Raw genomic sequence first — 21664 nt, forward strand, 5'->3', positions numbered from 1 at the left:
GTGAGCAATATGTATATGGGCAGGGTAGGGAGGGGGGGGGGTATATATGTGGAAAATAATATGGGCAGGGGTATATGTAAGCAACAGGAAGATAGGAGGGGGGGCATGTATATATATGTATAGTAATATTATATGGGCAGGGTAGGAGAGGAGAGGGGGGCATATATGTGAGCAATATGTATATGGGCAGGGTAGGAGAGGAGGGGGGCATATATGTGAGCAATATGTAAATGGTCAGGGTAGGAGAGGAGAGGGGGGCATATATGTGAGCAATATGTATATGGGCAGGGTAGGAGGGTATATATGTGAGCAATATGTATATGGGCAGGGTAGGAGAGGAGAGGGGGGGCATATATGTGAGCAATATGTATATGGGCAGGGTAGGAGAGGGGGGGTATATATGTGAGCAATATGTATATGGGCAGGGTAGGAGAGGAGGGGGGGGTATATATATGTATATGGGCAGGGTAGGAGAGGGGGCATATATGGGCAATATGTATATGAGGAGGGTAAGGAGGGGGCATATATGTGAGCAGTATATATTGGCTGGGTAGGAGAGGGGGTGTAAATATGTGAGCAGAATGTATATGCAGGAGGCAGGTAGGAGAGGGGGTGTATATGTGGGCAATATGGTAAACTGGTCCAACAGTACTCAGGAGTGAACATGGCAGCCTCTTAATCATTCATTAGCGGCACAGGAACCAGACATGTGCAATATGCTGCCCTCCTCGCTGTATCTCTTTATGGGCAACTCTCTAAATATCTTTTGCCCTTTAACGCATATGTCTGATATATCTCTTTTTGGGCATTTTAATCTCTCTCTGCCTCTTGTGCCCAATATGCCAATCTATCCCTCATCTCTCCATCTCTTTTTATCTCTCTCTCTTTAGGGCAGGGTAGGAGAGGGAGGCCCTATATGTGATCAATCTCTCCCTGACCATCTCTTTATTCTTTGGGCCCTCTCTCTCATCTCCCTTTCATAAGTGGACTCATCAGTCTCCCTACTATCCCCCTCTCTCTCTCTCTCCCTCCACACACACACACACACACACACACACACACACACATTCACACTCCCCTCCTCTCACTCTCACACACACACACACACACACACACACACACACATTCAGACTCCAGATTAACTAGACTAAGAGTAATGTCTTTAATATGGCCTCTAAGCGTGCGGTCTGAGGCCCATATTTCCACTGTCAGGACTAAATAAGTGGGTAGTAGGGGTGTAATGGTACATGTATTCGTGATTGAACCCGAAATGAATGCAGGCGTCACGGTTCGGTGCATGAATTTACACAGAGAATACACGGTATAAAAATACATAAAACTCGCGTGCGGATTAATTAATGTAATAATTACTGTTAAATACGAGAGTTCTTTAGCGACACTAACGCTAATCTGTAGCCTCGCCTTAGCTCTAAAGCTCTGATTGGCGCTTGTCATTTTTTTGTCAGGTCGTCGGTCGAGTCAGTCAGCCAGATAAGATGAAACTGTGTGTCGGCGGTGTTCAGCAGTTGTTGGGTAACGTTATGTGAGTGGAAATACATCGAACATGCTACACATCCACGCCATCACCCAGATGATGTAGGCTGCCAATCACTGAAACGAGAGAAAAAAAAAACTTCCCCTGCACTTCACCAGCCTTTACACATACAAATAGGGCCAAAACCTATGGCTTACAATGATTTCTTAATGACAGAAAGCTATGTAAATCGCGTCGTAAATACCTTTATGTTAGGGTAACTTGTAACTTCTCACATGAGGAGCTGGCAGTGTTAAGTGCATAGACAGTAAAAGAACGTGTCAACACTAACCAGGCTAATAAACAAATCATGCTACGGTGAGTTAACATCAAAGGGTAATCACGTGACTTCTAGTTGTAGTCTGTTTATGAAATGAAATGAGCAATTTAATTTTTTTAAAGAAGGAAAAATAGTGTGATATTTTCACAGTTAGTAGATTATTACTGTACACACATTGGAAAATATTGAAGCAAATTGTAGACCCTTCCACAACTAAACACGGATATTGAAGGTCTTGCTTAAGTGGATTTAAAATAATTATTCTATGTAATTTGCACTTTCAGAAATAAAGAGATGTTGTAGGCCTATTTTCAGTTTTATAGCTGATTGTCTTATTTTGTTTACAAGTTACAGATGGAGTCTGGGTAGGCCTACTTATTGTAGCCTACTGTTAACATCTTGCACACTTCAGGCTGTTGCAGATAGCTCAGGGGAGAGACTATATGACACTAGGTGGTAGGACTAGGGTACAGCCTGAGACATGCACAATAAAAAAAAAAATTGCATTCTGCATTTTGTTTTGCTTTTCCCTCCATTGTACCGAACTCGTACTGTGATGTCCGAACCGAGCCGTGACTTCTGTGTACCGTTACACCCCTAGTGGGTAGTACAGAAGGCAGTTGTGGAGATACACTAAACACAAAAGCGCACACGCACACGCACACACACACACACACAGCGCGAGAAGCCTTAGCCTTTCTTTAGCCTTAAAAGGAGCCAAAGGTTGCCACAGTTCACAACAAGGCCTGGACACTGAACAAACCGCAGTAAGTCTAGACGGAGATCTCATCATATAGCCTGTTCTACAGCGCCTACATGGAGGGGAGGATGAGAGCAACAGAGAGAAATAGAGAGGGAAGGAAAAAGAGAGAGAGAGAGAGAGGGAGAGGAGAGGGAGGGAGAGGGAAAGATGGAGGAAGTCAAGGGGACCGCTTTACGAGATTGGAACTTTTGAGTGACCACAAAATGACCGCAAGCTGCCTTCGAAAAACAAATTGCAGAACAAAGGGTCAACCTCTTTTCGCTCTTTCACTGTCCCTTCGTAGTCCTTGTTTATCACACACACATAGTAATAGAGGGCGCTGACTCCGGAGGTTAATTATGGAGAAACTCTTCCCAAAGGCTCGCACCTCGGGAAGCAGTGAGGCCAGCAGGGCCACGGCACTTCTCCTCCACACACTCCGCTCCTCACATCCCCTGCACCTTTTCACCTCTCGCTCTCTCTCTCCCTCCCCTCCCTCACTCTCATTCCTGCTCTCCCATCTTATCTCCCCCTTCTCTCTCTCTCTTTTCCTCTTGCTCTTTTGGCTTGGATTTTTTCTCTCATTTTTCTCCCCTCTCACCTCTCTCTCTCTCATTTGGACACCATTTCCCTCCCTCTTTCCTTCCCTCTCTCTCCCCCTCTCTCTCTCTCATTCCTTAGGCCTGTCTCTTTCCACTCACCTCACTCCCTGATTTGGACACTATTTCCCTCCTTCCTTCCCTCCCCCCATCTCACTCTCTTACTCTCTCCTTCCCGTCCTTTTCCGCTCTCCTCCCTCTCTCAATTGCCCCCATCTCTCCCTCGACTGGCCGGTGTGAGGCCGGTTTGCTCTCGGAGAGGTAATCACAGGGCAGTGCAGTGCAGTCGCAGTTTGACTCACACATTCAGCCTGAGAGTCCTAATTAACCTCTGCTCTAACGGAGCAGCTCAGGATAGACAGACAGACAGACAGAGAGGGAAGGAGAGAAGAAAGGAGAGGGAAATAGAGGGAGAAAAAGAGAGGGAGGGAGGGAAATAGAGAGGGAGAAAGAGAAAGAGAGAGAGGGAGAGAGAAGGAGAGAGAGAGAGAGCGAGGTGGCAGGAGAGGTCTACAGAATGGTGAGTGAATTGCAGGGAAAGAAAGATGTAGGGGTGGGGATCCAAAAGACAGTAGAGGAGCAGAGATACGAACAGGAGAAAAAGGGAGAGAGAATGCAACAGTATGGAGGGGCACTAGGACTATCCAAACTCAAGCACATAAACATTCAGCCCATCACAGTGTGAAATGGACGCACAACTCTTTCAAGTACCGGCTACATTAGACTCATAAAATCACATTCAGATGCTTGAAGGCCGCAAATTGAAATTAGACTTTGTGGGTGACACTCAGAAGAGATGGCTGCAGATGAGAGGTGCTTGTGCTCCAGTGAAAACCACGATACACACTCCCCATCACCGTCGCACAAAACAAGAGGGAGAGAGAGAGTCACAGGACAGAAAAAGAGAAGAGAGAGAAAATGAAGGGAAAGACCAAATAAAGGAAGGAGGAAGCCATGATCACTGGAAAATTAAATGAGAAGAGACTGAGAAACTGTAGCATATGTTTTCAGAGAGAAAGGGGAGAATGAGAGACACCAGCTCCCTACAGACAGGCTCTGAGGAACAGGGAGACATGTTGAAACTGTGTAGGCTCTGAGGAACAGGGAGACATGTTGAAACTGTGTAGGCTCTGAGGAACAGGGAGACATGTTGAAACTGTGTAGCTCTGACACAGGAGACATGTTGACACACACACAACACACACATGTTGAAACTGTGTAGGCTCTGACACACACACACACACACACACACACACACGCACGCACGCATGAAAAAAAAGAAGGCAGACAGGAAAAGACTGGAGTGGTAGAGCACAGCAGGACAGCAGGAGGAGGAGAAACAGACGTCCCCTGAGGGATGGGGGGACCTTCACTCCTGCTCTCTCCTCCACTCACTCGCTCTCCTCCTTTCTCTCACTCCTTCACTTTTTTATTCTGCATGTTCTCTCGCCACACATTTTGACAGATGACTTTTTTCCTGGAAGCTTCTTTCTGCTCTATCCTCTCCAGGCAGTCAGCTGCACCTTGCTCTCGCTGCATGACCCAGATGGTTTCCATGGTGCCTGCTAAGTCTCCAGGTTGCCTGTGTGTGTGTGTGTGTGTGTGTGTGTGTGTGTGTGTGTGTGTGTGTGTGTGTGTAATTGGTGCACTAACATTCACTGTTTCTGATGTGTGACTTTGCACCAATGTCACAATATAACACCATAGGGTGAAAAGCATGGTGAGCTCAGTGTGTGTGTGTGTCTGTATATGAATGTGAGTGCGTGTGCACCTGTATCGTGTGTGTGTGTGTGTGTGTGTGCATGTGTGTATGTGTGTGTGCACAAGCATATTGCCCTGGAGTGACTGAGCCACAGCTTAGTAAAGAGCAGACAGACGCGCCGACAGCCAGAGAGAGAGAGAGAGAGAGAGAGAGAGAGAGAGAGAGAGAGAGAGAGAGAGAGAAAGCAAGGGAAAAGAGAGAGAGACAGATAAATAGAAAGAGAGAGCCAGAGAAAGCATTTGGTGTGTGGGTGCCAGAGTAATTCCGACCCAGTGCCACGCTGCACAATGGATCAGTCAAAGCTCATTTCCACAGACATCAATACGCGCCTGTTGGGCCCCTCTCCAGCCCAGGTTACCCAGAAGCCCCGGCGACAGCGCACCGCAACATCATCATCACACACTCAGACACGGGGCTGTGATGTGGTGTGGCCTGTCGTGACGCATTAAGCTGTGTTGTACTGGGATGAACTGTGCTATGCGGTGTTGCACTATGCCATCCTATGCTGTATTATGCTATGCTGTGCTGTGCTTTGACACCACACAGTGCTACCCAGTGCTATGTTGTCCTGTCCAGTGTTGTCTTGTGCTATGCTGTGACACACAGTGCTACCCAGTGTTGTCTTGTGCTATGCTGTGACACACAGTGCTACCCAGTGTTGTCTTGTGCTATGCTGTGACACACAGTGCTACCAAGTGCTGTGTTGTGCCATGCTGTGACACACAGTGCTACCCAGTGCTGTGTTGTGCCATGCTGTGACACACAGTGCTACCCAGTGCTGTGTTGTGCCATGCTGTGACACACAGTGCTACCAAGTGCTGTGTTGTACTGTGCTGTGCTGTGTTGTACGGTGCTGTGTTTTGAGGAGCCGTTCAGGACATGAGAAACTACATTCACATTCACAACATGCCTCCATTAATAGGCACTCAAGGAACAGGGGGAGGCACATGTCAGTGTGAGTGTGTGTGTGTGTATGTATGTGGCCCTTAATGCAAGAGTGTTGATTGATTCATGTCAACCACCTAAGGCCTCTCATTTGCACACCACTTCTGAAGTCTGTTAATGAGAGTGAGGAGATGTGTGTGTACACATGTGAGGGTGTTTGTGAGCGAATAAACAAGCGAGCGTGTGTGTGCGTGTGGGTTTGCTCAAAGTCATTTCAGTCCAACTCATCAAAATGGCTGAGACATGTGCCCTCAACCATCAAGCCACACCCCAACACACACACACACACACACACCTCATCGCAGCAACATCTCCCAGCCACTGTGTGTGTGTAGACAAATATAGTTCATGCTCCTCTCATATTCTCTTCTCCACATCCTTTAACACCTGGAAGATGAGAAGGGGAGAGGGTGAGAGAGAGGAGAAAGAAAGAAAGAAAGAAAGAAAGAAAGAAAGAAAGAAAGAGGTGACAGCAGAGGGGGTATTGAGGAGACACTCAGAGGAAAACATTTGTGTCCATGGCTACAGAAGACACGAAAAGAAGCTGAGCCTCTCTCTCCCTCTCTCCTGCTTCTCCAACTAAACCAGACGGTCAGCGGTTCCTATCTCTCTGCACCGTGTCCACCGTCTTCCTCGATGAATAACTGTGTTGCCAAAGACGGGCGACGTGACCATGGGAGAGATATGAATCACTCAACACCGCACAAGGTCACGAGTCCAATTCTCCGTATAGCGGTCAAGTGCCGTGACTCTGTCCCACCGAGATAAAGACAAAGTGATGAATAAGTGAATGTAAATGCAATACGGTGGAGCAACATTGGCAACCGAGAAGATCAGGAGCGAGAGAGGCCAAGTGGTGAACACACACACACACACACACACACACACACACACTACAAAGGTAATGAACACCATGCAGACACTGAGGATGAAAGTGTCTGCTGAATATATGTAAAGAGAGAGGGGAGGCAGGAGAGGGCACAGGAGTCAGTGTGTGTGGGTGTGTGTGTGTGTGTGTTTGTGTCTAGATGTTAAGACTGAGACAGAGGAATCAAGGTGTGTGTGTGTTTGAGAGAGTCTGTGTGTGTATATATGTGTATAATGGTCTTTAGTGAGAGCTCTGGTGTGTCTAGGTGGTAGATTGTGTGTGTGTGTGTGTGTGTGTGTGTGTGTGTGTGTGTGTGTGTGTGTGTGTGTGTGTGTGTGTAATGGCAGCAAGGTCAAAGCCACTCACCACTCCGAAGTCGAGGTTCTGCTCGATCCACTCCTGTCCATCCTTGAACTCGTCGCGGAGGCCCATGATGAACAGGGTGTCCAGGGCGTCCACTATGGTGGCCCCCATCTGGGAATTACCTGCACACAGGAGGACACCAGCTTATGTTAACACACTTACTGTATAAACACATACTGACACACACAGACTCACCATGACACACACACACCATTATTTTCCCGGAGTATCACTGAGGAAACATACAGACATGCACACACACCCCAGACACACAGTGACACTGCTTTCTGTACACATAAAAGGCCTCAATTAATCGACAGCAGTAAAAATCCAGCAGCAGCGAGTGATTTTTCCAGCTTTGCCTCTGCTTTTTAGTTGGGCGCACACACACACACACACACCCTTCTCATAAAGACACAGTGGTTTACATGTGTTGTGGCTGGAGCAGGCCTATTAATTCAGGAGGGTGGGGGTGGGTGGGCAGATTCATACACACAACATACACACATGCACAAAACACACACACACACACACACACACATGACTCAAACCATATCTGACTGCATAAACACATAAACATACACACCACACATTCAGATAACTGATTAGTCAAATAGCAGATAATCTACATGCACTACCAACCCCAGCCAGTAGGAGGCTCTGAAGGGCAAAGGATTGACAGAAAGCAGAAAACGAGGCATCCTCCTGTGACATCACCAACTCACAGGGTGCATTGCATGCTCCCCAGAGACACATCTGCCACAGTTTAGCACTTATGCTTGCCTGTGTGTGTGTGTGTGTGTGTGCGCACATCTGCATGTGTAATAGCCAGTAACCATGGCAATAGGGGGAGTAGAGTTGAGCTGGTTATTGAATGTGTGTGAAAATGTGTGTGTGTGTGTGCGTGCGTGTATGTATGTGTGAGTGTGTGTCCGTCTTGTCCTCTGGCTCTGATTACCTCTCACTCACCTTCAATAAGGTGGCCGAGGCCATTACAGGAGCACAGCCTTCATTAGAACTGGCCTGACAGCTACATCTCTCTCTCTCTCTCTAGCTCTCCGTCCTTCTCTCTCTCTCCGTCCCTCACTCTATCCATCCATCTATCCCTTGCTTACAGTCCCCATCTCTCTCACATTCTCTTTTTTCCTCCACCTATCACACTCCCTCCATCCTCCCCTCCTCCCATCCCTATGCATGTGTAGTTTTCTCCTAACTCAGCCTCATATATATATATATCTATTTTGTCTCAATCCCTATATATTGCCCTGTTATATCTTATATATATATATCATATATGTGCCATTTTATATATATATATCTCTCTCTCTCTCTCTCTCTCTCTCTCAACATGGACAGCATTAAGGGAAACAGTAAGATGTAACATCTCTCTCTCTTTTGCTCTCTTTCTGTCTCTCTCTCCTGACATTTGCACTGGTTGCTTATAAATCCTTCTCTCCTCACGGTCCCTAAATGACAGGCAAACATGACCTTTGACACTGAGCAGAGATGTGCTGAACAACAGCAGCAGCAGCTGTGACTAATGCAGTATGCCGCTATGATGCTAATACACAGAAACAGACACTTTTCTCTGGGTAGGACAGGATAAAGATCAACACATCCACTCCACTTACTGCATTAAACACACACACGTTTAAACGTTTAAGCAGCATCCCTGTATGGTCTGCCTGCCTTGTCTGGAGAATTGTAAGGAACACACACACACACACACACACATTTTAAGAAGCGCCAGACTCCTGCCACTTGCGAGTGTTTTACTGAGCAGGGTGACTCCCCAGCACTGGCCAACAGCACACACAGTGCTTCACTATTTGTAGCTTTTTAAAAAAGAGCCAACTGCCTGAGGACCTTTGCTTTATGTTCCCCAATGCTTACACACAGGCAGGTCTGGTCTGTGTGTGTGTGTGTGTGTGTGCCAAAGCTGAAGTCATGTCTGTCTTTTTAGGCTTAGGCTTAGTAGCTTAGGCTACTGGTCTTTACTCCCTAGAATTTGGAGGTGTTATTTGTCTGACTGTTTTATAATACACAGCATCATTGTTTGTTTGTGTGTTTGTGTGTGTGTGTGTGTGTACTTGTGTGTAGATGGGAAATGACACAAACAAGGTTGTGTGTGTGTTTGTGTGTGTGTGTGTGTGTGTTTGTGTGTGTGTGTGTGTGTGTGTGTTATGTAAACTCTTGTCTTTGGGGACTTGCTGCAGGGTTATTATGGTTGTGTGACAGTGTGTGCTCTCAAATCACTCTAAAATACCCACAGCAGTGTCAAACCTGCCTTTTTGCTGCGGGTTATCCCTTGGTTTTGCTCTAAATCCAGACCTCCCACCAGCTCACCTGCCCTTTCCTCCCTCTTTACTCCAGACCTCCACCCTACCTGCCCTTTACCTCCCTCTTTACTCCAGACCTCCACCCTACCTGCCCTTTACTCCCTCTTTACTCCAGACCTCCACCCTACCTGCCCTTTACTCCATACCTCCACCCTACCTGCCCTTTACTCCCTCTTTACTCCAGACCTCCACCCTACCTGCCCTTTACTCCAGACCTCCACCCTACCTGCCCTTTACTCCATACCTCCACCCTACCTGCCCTATACTCCCTCTTTACTCCAGACCTCCACCCTACCTGCCCTTTCCTCCCTCTTTACTCCAGACCTCCACCCTACCTGCCCTTTACTCCCTCTTTACTCCAGACCTCCACCCTACCTGCCCTTTCCTCCCTCTTTACTCCAGACCTCCACCCTACCTGCCCTTTACTCCCTCTTTACTTCTCCTTCTCTCCTCATCTTCCTCTCCTACTTTAAGCATCCACTCTTCCCTCCAGCTTCTCTCTTTTCCCTCTCCTCCTCCCATTTCATCTCGATCCTCCTTTCCTCTTCCACTTTGTTTCCTTCTGTCCTTTCTTCTCTCATCAGCCTTGTTTCCTTCTCTCCTCTCCTCTCTCTTCAGCCTCTTCATGCATTCTTTTATGACAACTCTTCCTCCTCCTTGTCTCCTCCTCTTCTCTCTTCTAAGCCCTCCTTTGTCATCATTTGTATCGAACGAACATCCTTGGCTTCTCCATTCACTGCTTTCATCCATCCATCCATCCATCCATCCTCCAATCTATCCATCCCTCCATCCTTCCTTTCCCTTATACTAACTCTACTTTCTACCCTTCTCTCTCTGTTCATCCTCCCTTACTAGGCCAGTCTCATTTCCTCATCCTCTTATCCCTCCATTCCATCCCTCTTCATTATTCTCTCGTTCGGCGCTCAACGCTCTGTCGTCCCTCATTCTCCGTCCATGTATCTGTCTCGTTATGCAACTCATTCTCCTCTTTCATCTCTCCATCTTGCCCTCCTTTCACTCCTCCCTCTCTCTGTTGCTCTCTCCATCCCTCTTCCACAGATGACCGTGTCCTATGGCGCACTAATCCATCTCTCTGTAGCAGCGGCGCTTAGTGGAGTCTATTCTCTTCTGCACTCCTCCCTTCTACTGTCTAATTATTCTCTCCATCTCGCACTCATTCACTCTTATTACCCCCATTACCTTCTGACCTCTAGTTCAGTCATCCCTCCCTCACTCCCCTGCCTCCAGTCATCTCTTTTCTCTTCCTCTCTTCCCTCTCTCTCTCTCTCTCTCTCTCTCACTCATTCATTTAATCTCTCTCCTCTTTGCACAACTTTTTCTTAGGTCATTTATACCCCCCCCCTCTCTCTCTGTCTCGAGTTTCTCTCTCTGTCTTCACTCCTGGCACTCTAAAACTACCTCTCCTCTCCACACACTCAGACCATGCAGGCTCCCTCTCTCTCTCTCTCTCTCTCTCTCTCTCTCAATCTGGGCACGCTCCTGCATTCAGACACACACTCTTTTTGCCTTATGACTTTTTATGTCACACACACACACACGCGCACACACACACACCCCTCATCACACATTCACAAACAAACCTCACACACACTTTTATTCGTCCACCACCTACAGTACATACCTCTCTCTCTCTCTCACACACACACACACACACTTGACAGTCCCTTCTTCCCTTGGTCTGACCCTTCATCTCTCTCCGTCTCATTCTCTCTTTCTTTCTGGTTTTCATTCATATCTATTCATCCTTACTCAATCTCATCTTTATCTCTGCCTGGCCCCTTTGTGCAACCGTCCTCATCCACCCCCCCCCCCCCCATTATTTCCATCCATCTTGTACAAGCTTTCCAACTTTACCTTTTCTTCATGTTCTTTGCCAACTAGCCAGAATGTTCAGTTTTTCAGAGTTTTCTCTCTCTCTCTCTCATTTTCATCTCTCTTCCACCCTTCTCACCCTCTCCATCTTCCTCGCTCACTCTTTCACCCGACTACTTTCTCACCTCTCCCTTCCTTCCCTCCGTCTCTCCTTTCTCTCGTTCTTCTCTCTCGTTCTCCCTCTCCCCGGCTCCCCAAGCGAGCAAGCCAATCATATCAAATGACTGCAGATTGGCGTGTACACTGAGCCACGACAGGGCTGCCAAACACTGCTTGTATAAAACAAATTGGATGCAATGAGGTTATTTGAGGGGGGAATAAACACACACACACAGTAGTAGCACCATTTCTTTCCATCAGGGCTGCCAGATTCATCAGGCGACAGGTTTCAGGCAAATTTTCTTGCAGCTCTAATACCAATCCACACATGGCACCAAGAATGTGATGACTTCATCACTCTCACCTCATTTTCTCCATCCACTCGGAGCCCCTGAGCAATGTGTGTGTGTGGAGTATGAAAACAGAAAAGGGATTTTGACAGAAACATGGCTGTCCCTGTGCCAAAGCCTCCACAAAAGACCCATATCCAGTCTCTCGCTCTCTCTGTCTTTATCGCTTTCTCTCTCACACACACACACACACACACACACACACTCCCTCCCTCCCCAACTCACTCATTCACTCACTCCCCCATTCCCTCATTCTCTGTGTCCCTCATATCCTCTCTTCCTCTTGTTTCCTCCTTTTCTCTCTCTCTCTCTCTCCCTCCCTGCAGGGTTAAGTGGGTATGGATGGGGATCTGTGGCCAGCCTCTCAGCCCGAGACAGACAGATAGACAGTAGGAGCGGAGAGGTGTGAGACAGGCTCTCTCCAGCAGTAATGACTTCTCTCCACTCCCCCACTCCACTGCAGTGCAGCCAAACTGACCTGCACATTACCGAACAGGGACTCAGCCTGGACACCACAAGGACATCTGCTGGGCTCATCAACCAGCTGCCTGCTCTGGCTGTGTGTCTGTATGCATGTGTGTGTGGTGTGTGCGTGTGTGTGTTTGTGTGTGTGTAAGCTCCAATCTTCTTCTATTTGTTTGTAGGTAATTACGTGTCTAACGGATCTAATCACACACTATTCCTCTCCCCCTGTGTGTATGTTTGTGTGTATTTGTATGTGTGTGCATAAAAGTGTCCCTCCGCAAACCACAAGCATGTCTGTTTGTGTGCTTGCAGAGAATGAGTCAGCTGTCTGACGAGTGTTTGTGTGAGAATGTAGAATTTAGAATCCATGCGCGCACTCACACACACACAGACACACACACACAGACACACACAAACAAACACAAGTGTGTATTTGTGTACGTGCAAAAAAATGTGTGAGCCCATCTGTTAATCAGGTCAGTCCCTCCGCCGTGCCATGTCGTCTGAGTCACACAGCTCTGAGAAGCAGCGGTGGTCTCAGTGCTGATGTGCTAACACATGACAGCTCACATTAGCAACCGCTCATCTGTCTGAGCCAAGCACGGCCTCCATTCTTTATTCACGCACACACACACACACACACACACACACACACACACACACACACACACACACACAGAGACACACACAGCTTGCTTGAGACTCCAGGAGCAGTCACTGCTAAACACCACAGCACTCTCTGTGTTCTACATCACAAAATCTAGGGATGGATTACAGAGAAGGCTGTGTGTGTGTGTGTGTGTGTGTGTGTGTGTGTGTGTGTTCTGCAGTAACAACTGCTGTTGGAAGGAGTGAGAGAGTCTCACTCAGAGGGCTGAGAAAGTTGGACGAATGTTCAGAGAGAGAGAGCATCTGAATATGCACATGTACAGTATGCTACGCAGCTAACTTCTAGAGAGAGCATCTGAATATGCACATGTACAGTATGCTACGCAGCTAACGTCTAGAGAGAGCATCTGAATATGCACATATACAGTATGCTACGCAGCTAACTTCTAGAAAGAGCATCTACATATGCACATGTATGCTACACGGCTAACTTCTAGAGAGAGCATCTGAATATGCACATGTATGCTACGCAGCTAACTTCTAGAGAGAGCATCTGAATATGAACATGTATCCTATGCAGCTAACTTCTAGAGAGAGCATCTGAATATGCACATGTACAGTATGCTACGCAGCTAACTTCTAGAAAGAGCATCTGAATATGCACATGCACAGTATGCTACGGAGCTAAATTCTAGCCTGAAGAAAAACAGAAATGCTTCTCCCAAAGGGTAACCTCCCCCATCTCCATTTGAGTTCCATTTTCATACAGTACGTCCTCTTTTTGGGGGTGGCAGAACGAAACCCTCACCCAACATACACTCCTCCAGCTCCACTCAGCGTAAAGGGGAGTGGAATGGAGTGGGGTGGCGGACCGTCCTGTCTTTGAACCTCAGCCCAGGAGGTGGAAGGCAGGGGGCTGATTACCTTCTTAGTTTCCTTTTTTCACCAAACCTCTTCCTGGGGTGAAGTCCTCACCAAGCCCAATTTGTCAATTCATTTTTTTTTTTTTTTTTTTCTTTTTTTTTTTTTTTTTTTTTTTCTGGGAGGGTGTGCTTGCTCTCTCACTGATTAGGATCTCATCTATTGAAAGAAAATTAGCTCTACAGATGGCCACAGTTTTGGAGGGGCGGGAGATAGAGAAGCAGAAAAAAGAAAGTTGGAGTTGCTCCACGTTGGAGAAGCTGCTACTCAAGAGACTTTCCAGCCTACTCAGATAAACCATGTGATTTCTTCAGAACTACCTCAGAGCGTACCATGCCGTTTCATGTTCATCATCAAACCCGTTAGCAGTAATGCGCCACATGGTGTTTAATCTGCAATTAAACCAGGGCTCGAAATTAACGATAACCGGCGTCCCGGGACCATAAAAAATGCTTCGGGACACAATAGAATGATGTCTGGGACAACTCTGGGACAGTAGAAAAAATGGCAAAGCAAATTTCAAAATAGGTACTTTTTTTCTAAACTGTTCACATGGGAATCTAAACGTATCTTTCGCCTGGATAAAATGATACAACATTTGACCTGGCGTACGGACAGCTGGCAAAAGCAGCGTCAGCCAGCTGATCTGTAAATAAGTGGTTTTGTAGCCTACATCGCAGCCTTACAACACTGTTTAGGCTACTGCTCTTCAAATCATGGTAGGCTACAATGTTATTTTTTTGGTACAAATATAGTAAGATACCCAAATGGGCTGGGTGCTTTATGCTTCCTTAGGAATCCGCCATTTAATTGGTTAAATGAATATTAAGTGATGGCGGTAGGCCTAATGGGTCACTTCCTCCTGATATAGAGGTTAACTTACCAAACTAGCAGGCAGGTAAATGGCATTTGTTTTCATGACAGGCGAGATGACAGTCCTCTCTGACTAAACGCCATGGTGTTTTCTGTCAGTGACAGACAAACGTCACCAATATCATGCTGAGCTAAATAGCCTACTGCAACTGCGCATTTGACAAAACGATAGTGTTGCAAGGTAGCCTATAACAATGATAACAGTTATTTAAGTTAGCATTTGACATTTCAGCTGTGGCAGTTCTAAGGCTTTCTTAACACTTTAATCCGCCCACCGGTGCATTTATTAGTTTATCATAGATCCGCCCGCCACACGCGACTTTAATATGGCCTGCCGAGCATTTAGGTTATCATAGACCGCCGCTATGTTTTCCATCAATAGACGACGTTGTGGCAACTGCAAACCGCTTTACACTCGTCGAGAACGCGTTTACAATGTCAAAACAGCTTGTTACATCGGGATAGTTGCAGCAGATCTAACTCCGCTTTTGCTACTTTATTTAATTGGGAACGCATTTGAGTGTGCACAAGAGGGTGAGAGAGCACGGGCAGGAGAGTAGCCTATCTGACAGCTACGTGGTAATTTCCCCACGCCAATTGTTTTCACTGAGATCTGTGGCCATGACATCACCAAAACTGACATTGAAATTAAAGACACGCGTGAAAATAGATTATTGACGTAATGTTTTACAACCCTGTCAGTCAAAACGATGGACAATGAGAACGTCTAGTGCAACCTCAAAAAAAAGAGCCAAAAGCGCAAATCTCTGAAAATGAGTGTTGTGTGAAAACAGCAGATGATTAATGTTAATAAAATGGTGTTTAATAAATTGTTCAGATCTGACATGGTGGACCAGAACGAAGTTAATTAAGTGATGCAAGTTACTGATTATTATGCTGTTTATTATGTAGAATGGGAAAAAAAAAAAACTGAATTTGGGACACTGGTGGTTAAGTCCGGACAGTGCCAAGTAGAATTCGGGACAGCTTCGGGACACTGAGAAAAAAAAAGCTAATTTCGAGCCCTGAATTAAACCCAAAAAAGAAGAAGAAGAAGAAGAAGAAGAAGAAGAAGAAACAGAAGAAGAAGAAGAAGAAGAAGAAGAAGAAGAAGCTTCAAGAAACAAGCATCTGGTTGTTGGAATGAATGATTGTTCATTCATTGGGAGAAATGGGAGTACAATTTAAAGACTTTCTATACGCAAATTAATATGCAAAATCTGCCAATGCGCTTCAGAGTGAGTGAGTGCATGGGACATGTAGGTCAGCTCCACCTTGATGATAATTTCAAGCCCAGTCGCCAACACCTCGACCAGCATCCCCAGATATTTAACGTGTGCAGGTCACAGGCCACTACATCTTTAGATGTGTGTGAGCGTGCGTGTGTGTGTGTGTGTGTGTGAGTGAGTGAGAGAGAGAAAGTTATTTGAGGAGTCGGAAAGTGCTCGAAATTAGTCCGACAAGCTCTGAGCCCCGAGCCAATTCCGCAGGCAAAGTGGCATTGTCAAAACTGATTACACTGGACGGCCTGATCTTGGGGTATGGGACTTTGTGCAGGAGTCTAGTTAACTCCACACAATACCATCGCCAGCACTGGACAGCAGGGCTTTTCAAACAGGTGGATAAGAAAAGGAGGAGGAGGACACAAACACACACCGACTACTCATTCTATTCTATTTATTCCGTGTTTCCCATACATTGACTTATTTGTGGCGGCCCACCACAATATCAACATTGACCACAACACAATGATTTTCCAGGTTGTACTAAATTGTGCTTAAATTTGGTTAGCATCATAACCACCCTGCGCTAATTTGCTAAAAACTGTTGCATTCACGTTAATTCTGCAATCCTACCACCACAAATAGAATTCAATTCTGTGGGAAACACTGTTATTTATACTTATTTATTTATTTCCACCTTTCCATGGCTTCCATGAGCTCATAACTCATCTCTGTTGGAGAGGCTTATTGTGAAGTTAGTGGAGTGTGTGGGCTGAACTTCTGAATTCCAACAGCTGCGTGTGTGAGTTGTGCGTGTGCCTGTGGGCGTATGAGTGAGCATTTATATGTGTGTGTGTGTGTGTATGTGTGTGTTTGTGTGCATGCGTTTATAAGTGAGTCTGTGGGCGTGTGAGTGAACATTTTGTTTCGAAAACTAAACTAGGGAATCGATTTTAACCAAATATGTACACTATTATTTTTAAACAAATTAAACAAATAAAAAAAGATAGATGTAGCAAAACCATAGACTGAACAAAACTCACAAACAAGCAGAAAAAGAAAATAAAGAATTCTGAAAGTGCAGTAGGCATTGCGAAAGCTAAATAGAAAATTCCCACCAATTTTACGCACCGGAAACAGCCGGTTCCAGCAGTTTCAATCGGCTGCTGTTGGTGTTTTGCCAAAAAATGGAGGACAACGGCGATCAACCTGTGCGACATGAGAGAGAAGAGAGATAACCCCTAATAACTTGAGGAGTTCGATATGGAAGCACTTCGAGTTTTGGACTGTACATGTAGATCAAACTATGGAGAAGGACAAAGTGGTATGCAAACTGTGCGATCATAAGTTGCTACGTAGGTAAATTTGTTTGACATAAACACAGCCATGTTGAAGCTTGCAGTAATGTTTTTCATTGATGTTATGGCAGTCTACTCTGCTTATTGTTTTTTGAGAATGTTGGACTTGTGCACGAAACTTCACGCCAATAAATCATCAGAAATATTGCGGACTTGTGTGTCTCAAGCGCCCTCTTTACGTTCGTCACAATGCTTGTTAGACTGTCCGTGGATTGGCCTATATTTGGCGTTGAAATTGGAGACGTCTTTAGACATGGAAAATCGACTTTACAATCGATTCAATTAACACTTATGTCTCAAAAATCAAACCGGATTTTTTCACAAAAGTGACAGCACTAATAACTACATCAACACCAGACAAGGGGTTCATGCACAAACACACACACACCTCTGCTTGGAGTCAACCTGACAGTTATGCTCCTGCTGTAATGAGTCCTTCTCCTTATCACTATAGATCACATAACTGCCTACAAATCCAAGCTTCAAAAACAGGCAGATTCCTCTACCCTCCTCTACCCTCCCTCTACCCTCCACTACCCTCCTCTACCCTCCACACTTTCATTTCTACTTCATTCCCTTAAATGCTCCATTCCTCTTTTTCCCAGCAGCAGATGCTGCATATACCAGCATGCAACTCATATACTTCTCCTTCGCTGCAGCCCCCTTCTCTCTCCCTCCCTCCCTCCCTCCATCCATCCCTCTCCCTCCCTCCCTCCACCCCTCTCTCCCTCCATCCCTCTCTCCCTCCATCCCTCTCTCCTGTGTGCCATACAGGAGCCCATGCCAGTCACTCTAAGTGGCTGATGAATCTTTACCGAGCTACAAGCTTTCGATGAATTGCAGGAGCAGAGATCATGTGAGCCAGAGAAAGGAAGAGAGAGACGATGGAGAGAACCACACCACAACTATAAGGGGAGGGTAGAAAGAAAGAAAGACAGACACGAAGAAAAGAAAGAAAGAAAGAAACAAAGAAAGAAAGAGAAAAGAAAGAAAGCCATGGAGACATTTCACTGAGAGAGGACAGAAGGACACAGGACACAGAGAGACACAAAGAGGATAAACAACAGTGATTGACAAAAGACAGACTTCACTAAAAAGTAAAAAAAAAAAAAAAAAAAAAAACAGAGCTGGTCCTCTGAGATGAGAGAGATCTACCAGGACTACGGGGCTGTCCCTCCACCCACCCTGGGTGACCTATGCTGACCTTTAGAGCCCTGCAGCCCACACCAGCAGACTAGCTGACTAGAGATGGACCACAGCATGACCGGTCAGTCAGGGCTAAGCCATCAGATGCTGGACCAGATTTTTTTTTAACCTCTCTCCTTCCCTTCACATTCTCCTTCTCGCTCTCTGGGACCTGAACAAGCTTTGCGTGTCCTCACACAGTCACTCATTCAAAAGTGTTGGGTCCTAACCAGGCTTGGAATTTCACCATTTTAGGGGCAAGGCCACTTGGCCTTCAGTTGGGCATATTTGGTGGGGGACACAAAGGCCACATGTCAGGGCACCAAGGCCAAAGTTAACTATACAGTAGTAGGCTATAAAAATGATCAAAGTTGTATTTAGCCTATTCACAGCAGTAGACCTGGATCACTGTATGAAACATTACAAAAACATGAAACATGAATATTACATAGAACTGTAAATCATCTGATTATCTGATATTTACAGATATCTAGGCTATATTTAACATTTATTTTATATTTGGCCTGTTATGAAATCATGTATTGAACAATTTAAGAACAGCTCAGCTTTAAGAAACTCAAGTAGCCTAGATGCATGCTTAGCGTTTTGTGATCATTAGGCGTAAGGCTACTTTCACAAACTCTTAGTCAGCTGTATATCCTCTGATTTTAATATTTACCAATATCTAGGCAATATTTGTAACATTTATTTAGAATTTGGCCTGTTATGAAATCATGTAGAAAAATGTAAACACATTGTGAAACTTAAAGCCCAAATTTGAAGACATGCATGTCAAAATTTGCTGCAAATTTAAAACCGGATTACTCAGGAACGGCTAACTGTACAGGGGACTACTATTTTTTTATAGTATGTTATGTGTTGAACGAAGGGTTCGTGAAGTATTCCACCGAGATGAATGGGTAGGGAGATAGGCGCAGAACCTAGAATTTATGATTCAATTTAATCATATTATTTACTTGTCTCATGATGTCTGTATGATGAGTAGGCCTAGGCTACTTCGTGAGTAGTTCAACTGAGAAGAATGGGTGAATTTGGACGCACTTTCTTTCTTGCCGTGCGCTGTCACTCACTGCGCGTAAAAGACTAAATTAATTTGCGCTGTGAATGCTAAGATTATTTTGACAGGCCATAGGCTAATAAAATACGCTATTAGTCGGACGCAAACCAGAATATTGAAAGAAGGGGGCACCAAGGCCACAGTGGCCTGTAAACCTCTGAATTTTCAAAGGGGCATCACGGCCAACGCAAGGGTCAACGACGGCCATGGCCGTCGTGAAATTCCTACCCTGGTCCTAACCCCTTCTACTCGATTGCCTTCCTTTCTCTCTCTCTCTCTCTTTGCCTCCATCTTGGCCTCTCTTCCTCTTTCATCACCATCCCTCGCTTCTTTTCTCCCGCTTACACCCTCCGTCTCATTCATGTCTCTCCATTCTCTTTTCTTCTCATTCTCTTTTCTTCTCATTCATGTCTCTCCATTCTCTTTTCTTCTCATTCATGTCTCTTCCTTCTCTTTTCTTCTCATTCATGTCTCTCTCTTTTCTTCTCATTCATGTCTCTCCATTCTCTTTTCTTCTCATTCATGTTCTTCCTTCTCTTTTTTTTTTCTTCTCACCCCTCCGCCTCATTCATGTCTTTCTTCATTCTCTTTTCTTTCTCTTTTCATTCTCTTTTCTTCTCATTCTCTCTTTTCCTCTTTCTTCTCATTCATGTCTCTCCATTTTCTTCTCATTCATGTCTCCATTCTCTTTTTCTTCTCATTCTCTTTCTTCTTCTCATTCCATTTCCTGTTCTTTTTTCTTTCATGTCTCTCCAGTTCTTCATGTCTCTCCATTCTCTTTTCTTCTCATTCTCTTTTCTTCTCATTCTCCGTCTTTCTTTCCTCCACTTTTCTTTCCCTCACCCCAGTGTTACCTCAAACTACTCTCTCATTCACAATACGCACACAAACACGCGCGCACACACACACGCACGCACACACACACAAGCACATATACACACACATACACACAGACACACACACACACACACATACATACATAGACACACATACACAAACACATACATAGACACACATACACAAACACAAACACACACACACACACACTCCCCTCTCTCTCTCTCTCAAGCTACACTTCATCTTTCCTTCATCTCTCAGCAGATTATGTGCATTCCCTATGGGCTGAGCTGGTGTTGGTGGTGCTGCAGGGAGCAGAGTCGTGTGTGTGTGTGTGTGTGTGTGTGTAGCCTTGGCATCAGCTCTCAATTCTCCATCCTGACTGGATTAGCCTTCAGCTGGGGAGGAGAGGAGAAGAGGAAAGAAGAGAAAAGAGTGGGAAAAGAGGACGGAAGGGAAGGAGAGATAGAGAGAGAGAGAGAGAGAGAGAGAGAGAGAGACAGAGAGAGAGAGAGAGAGAGAGAGAGAGTGATGAAAGTGTGGAATCCCTGCTGGGAAGTCCAGTGCTCAGTCGTGTTACTTTTTATGTCTCTTGTATTCTTCTCAAGACTTGCTTTTCCATTTTCTTCTTTGCCTTCGTCTGTGGTGCTCTACAGTGGTGCACACACACACACACACACACAAAAGAGAGCCAAGGGGAAGTACAGCTTAGAGCTGCTCTCTGAGAGCCTTGTGCTGCAGTGCAGTTTGAGGGAAAGTTTGGGATCACTCTGACAACTCACTCACTAAAGCCTCAAAGCCTCCATATGCTACTTCAGCAGCATCAACAGCAATACAGGATGACTGATCAGGAGAAGTGTGTGTGTGTGTGTGTGTGTGACTACAAGCATCATTACTGTATGGGGCCATCTACCTGATTTTACGTATACTATATCACCACACCCACTCTCAACCCACCAACACAAAACCCATATGTGATTTCCACCAATAAGAACCAATCAATGTCAGCGCATGTACTCAACTCACTGGTCCACACTGGAAGAACAACTTGTCCATGGTGTATGATTCAATGTCAGCCATGTAAATAATTCATCTTTTATAAATTCATTTATTCATACCGTTCCATTAATGAGGCTCGATGCCTTTAGGCACTTCACCAATACGAAGGACAGGATCCCCAAGATCAACAGTATGGCAACACCAGCCAGGACAAACCTCGCCTGTGCCTGCCAGAGAGCTTCAGCAGGAGACACTAAATAAAAACAGAAGGCAGAAAGGGTCCAAGGCCTGAATAACCTGAAATTAAGTCAATTACAGAGGCTATGCATCACATGTCCAAAT

The 21664-nt window shown here is 45.6% G+C and overlaps 1 protein-coding gene across 1 annotated transcript in view; it reads right to left on the reverse strand.

Moving 5' to 3' along the window:
* The window catches only part of man1a2 (mannosidase, alpha, class 1A, member 2), a 104821-nt gene that overhangs the window by 36294 nt on the left and 46863 nt on the right, over positions 1-21664 (reverse strand). The window contains 1 exon segment of the mRNA XM_048238802.1: positions 7097-7215. Within this exon segment, the coding sequence (XP_048094759.1) occupies positions 7097-7215 (119 nt within the window).

This window comes from Alosa alosa, chromosome 3, assembly GCF_017589495.1.
Source record: "Alosa alosa isolate M-15738 ecotype Scorff River chromosome 3, AALO_Geno_1.1, whole genome shotgun sequence".
Lineage (NCBI taxonomy): Eukaryota > Metazoa > Chordata > Actinopteri > Clupeiformes > Clupeidae > Alosa > Alosa alosa.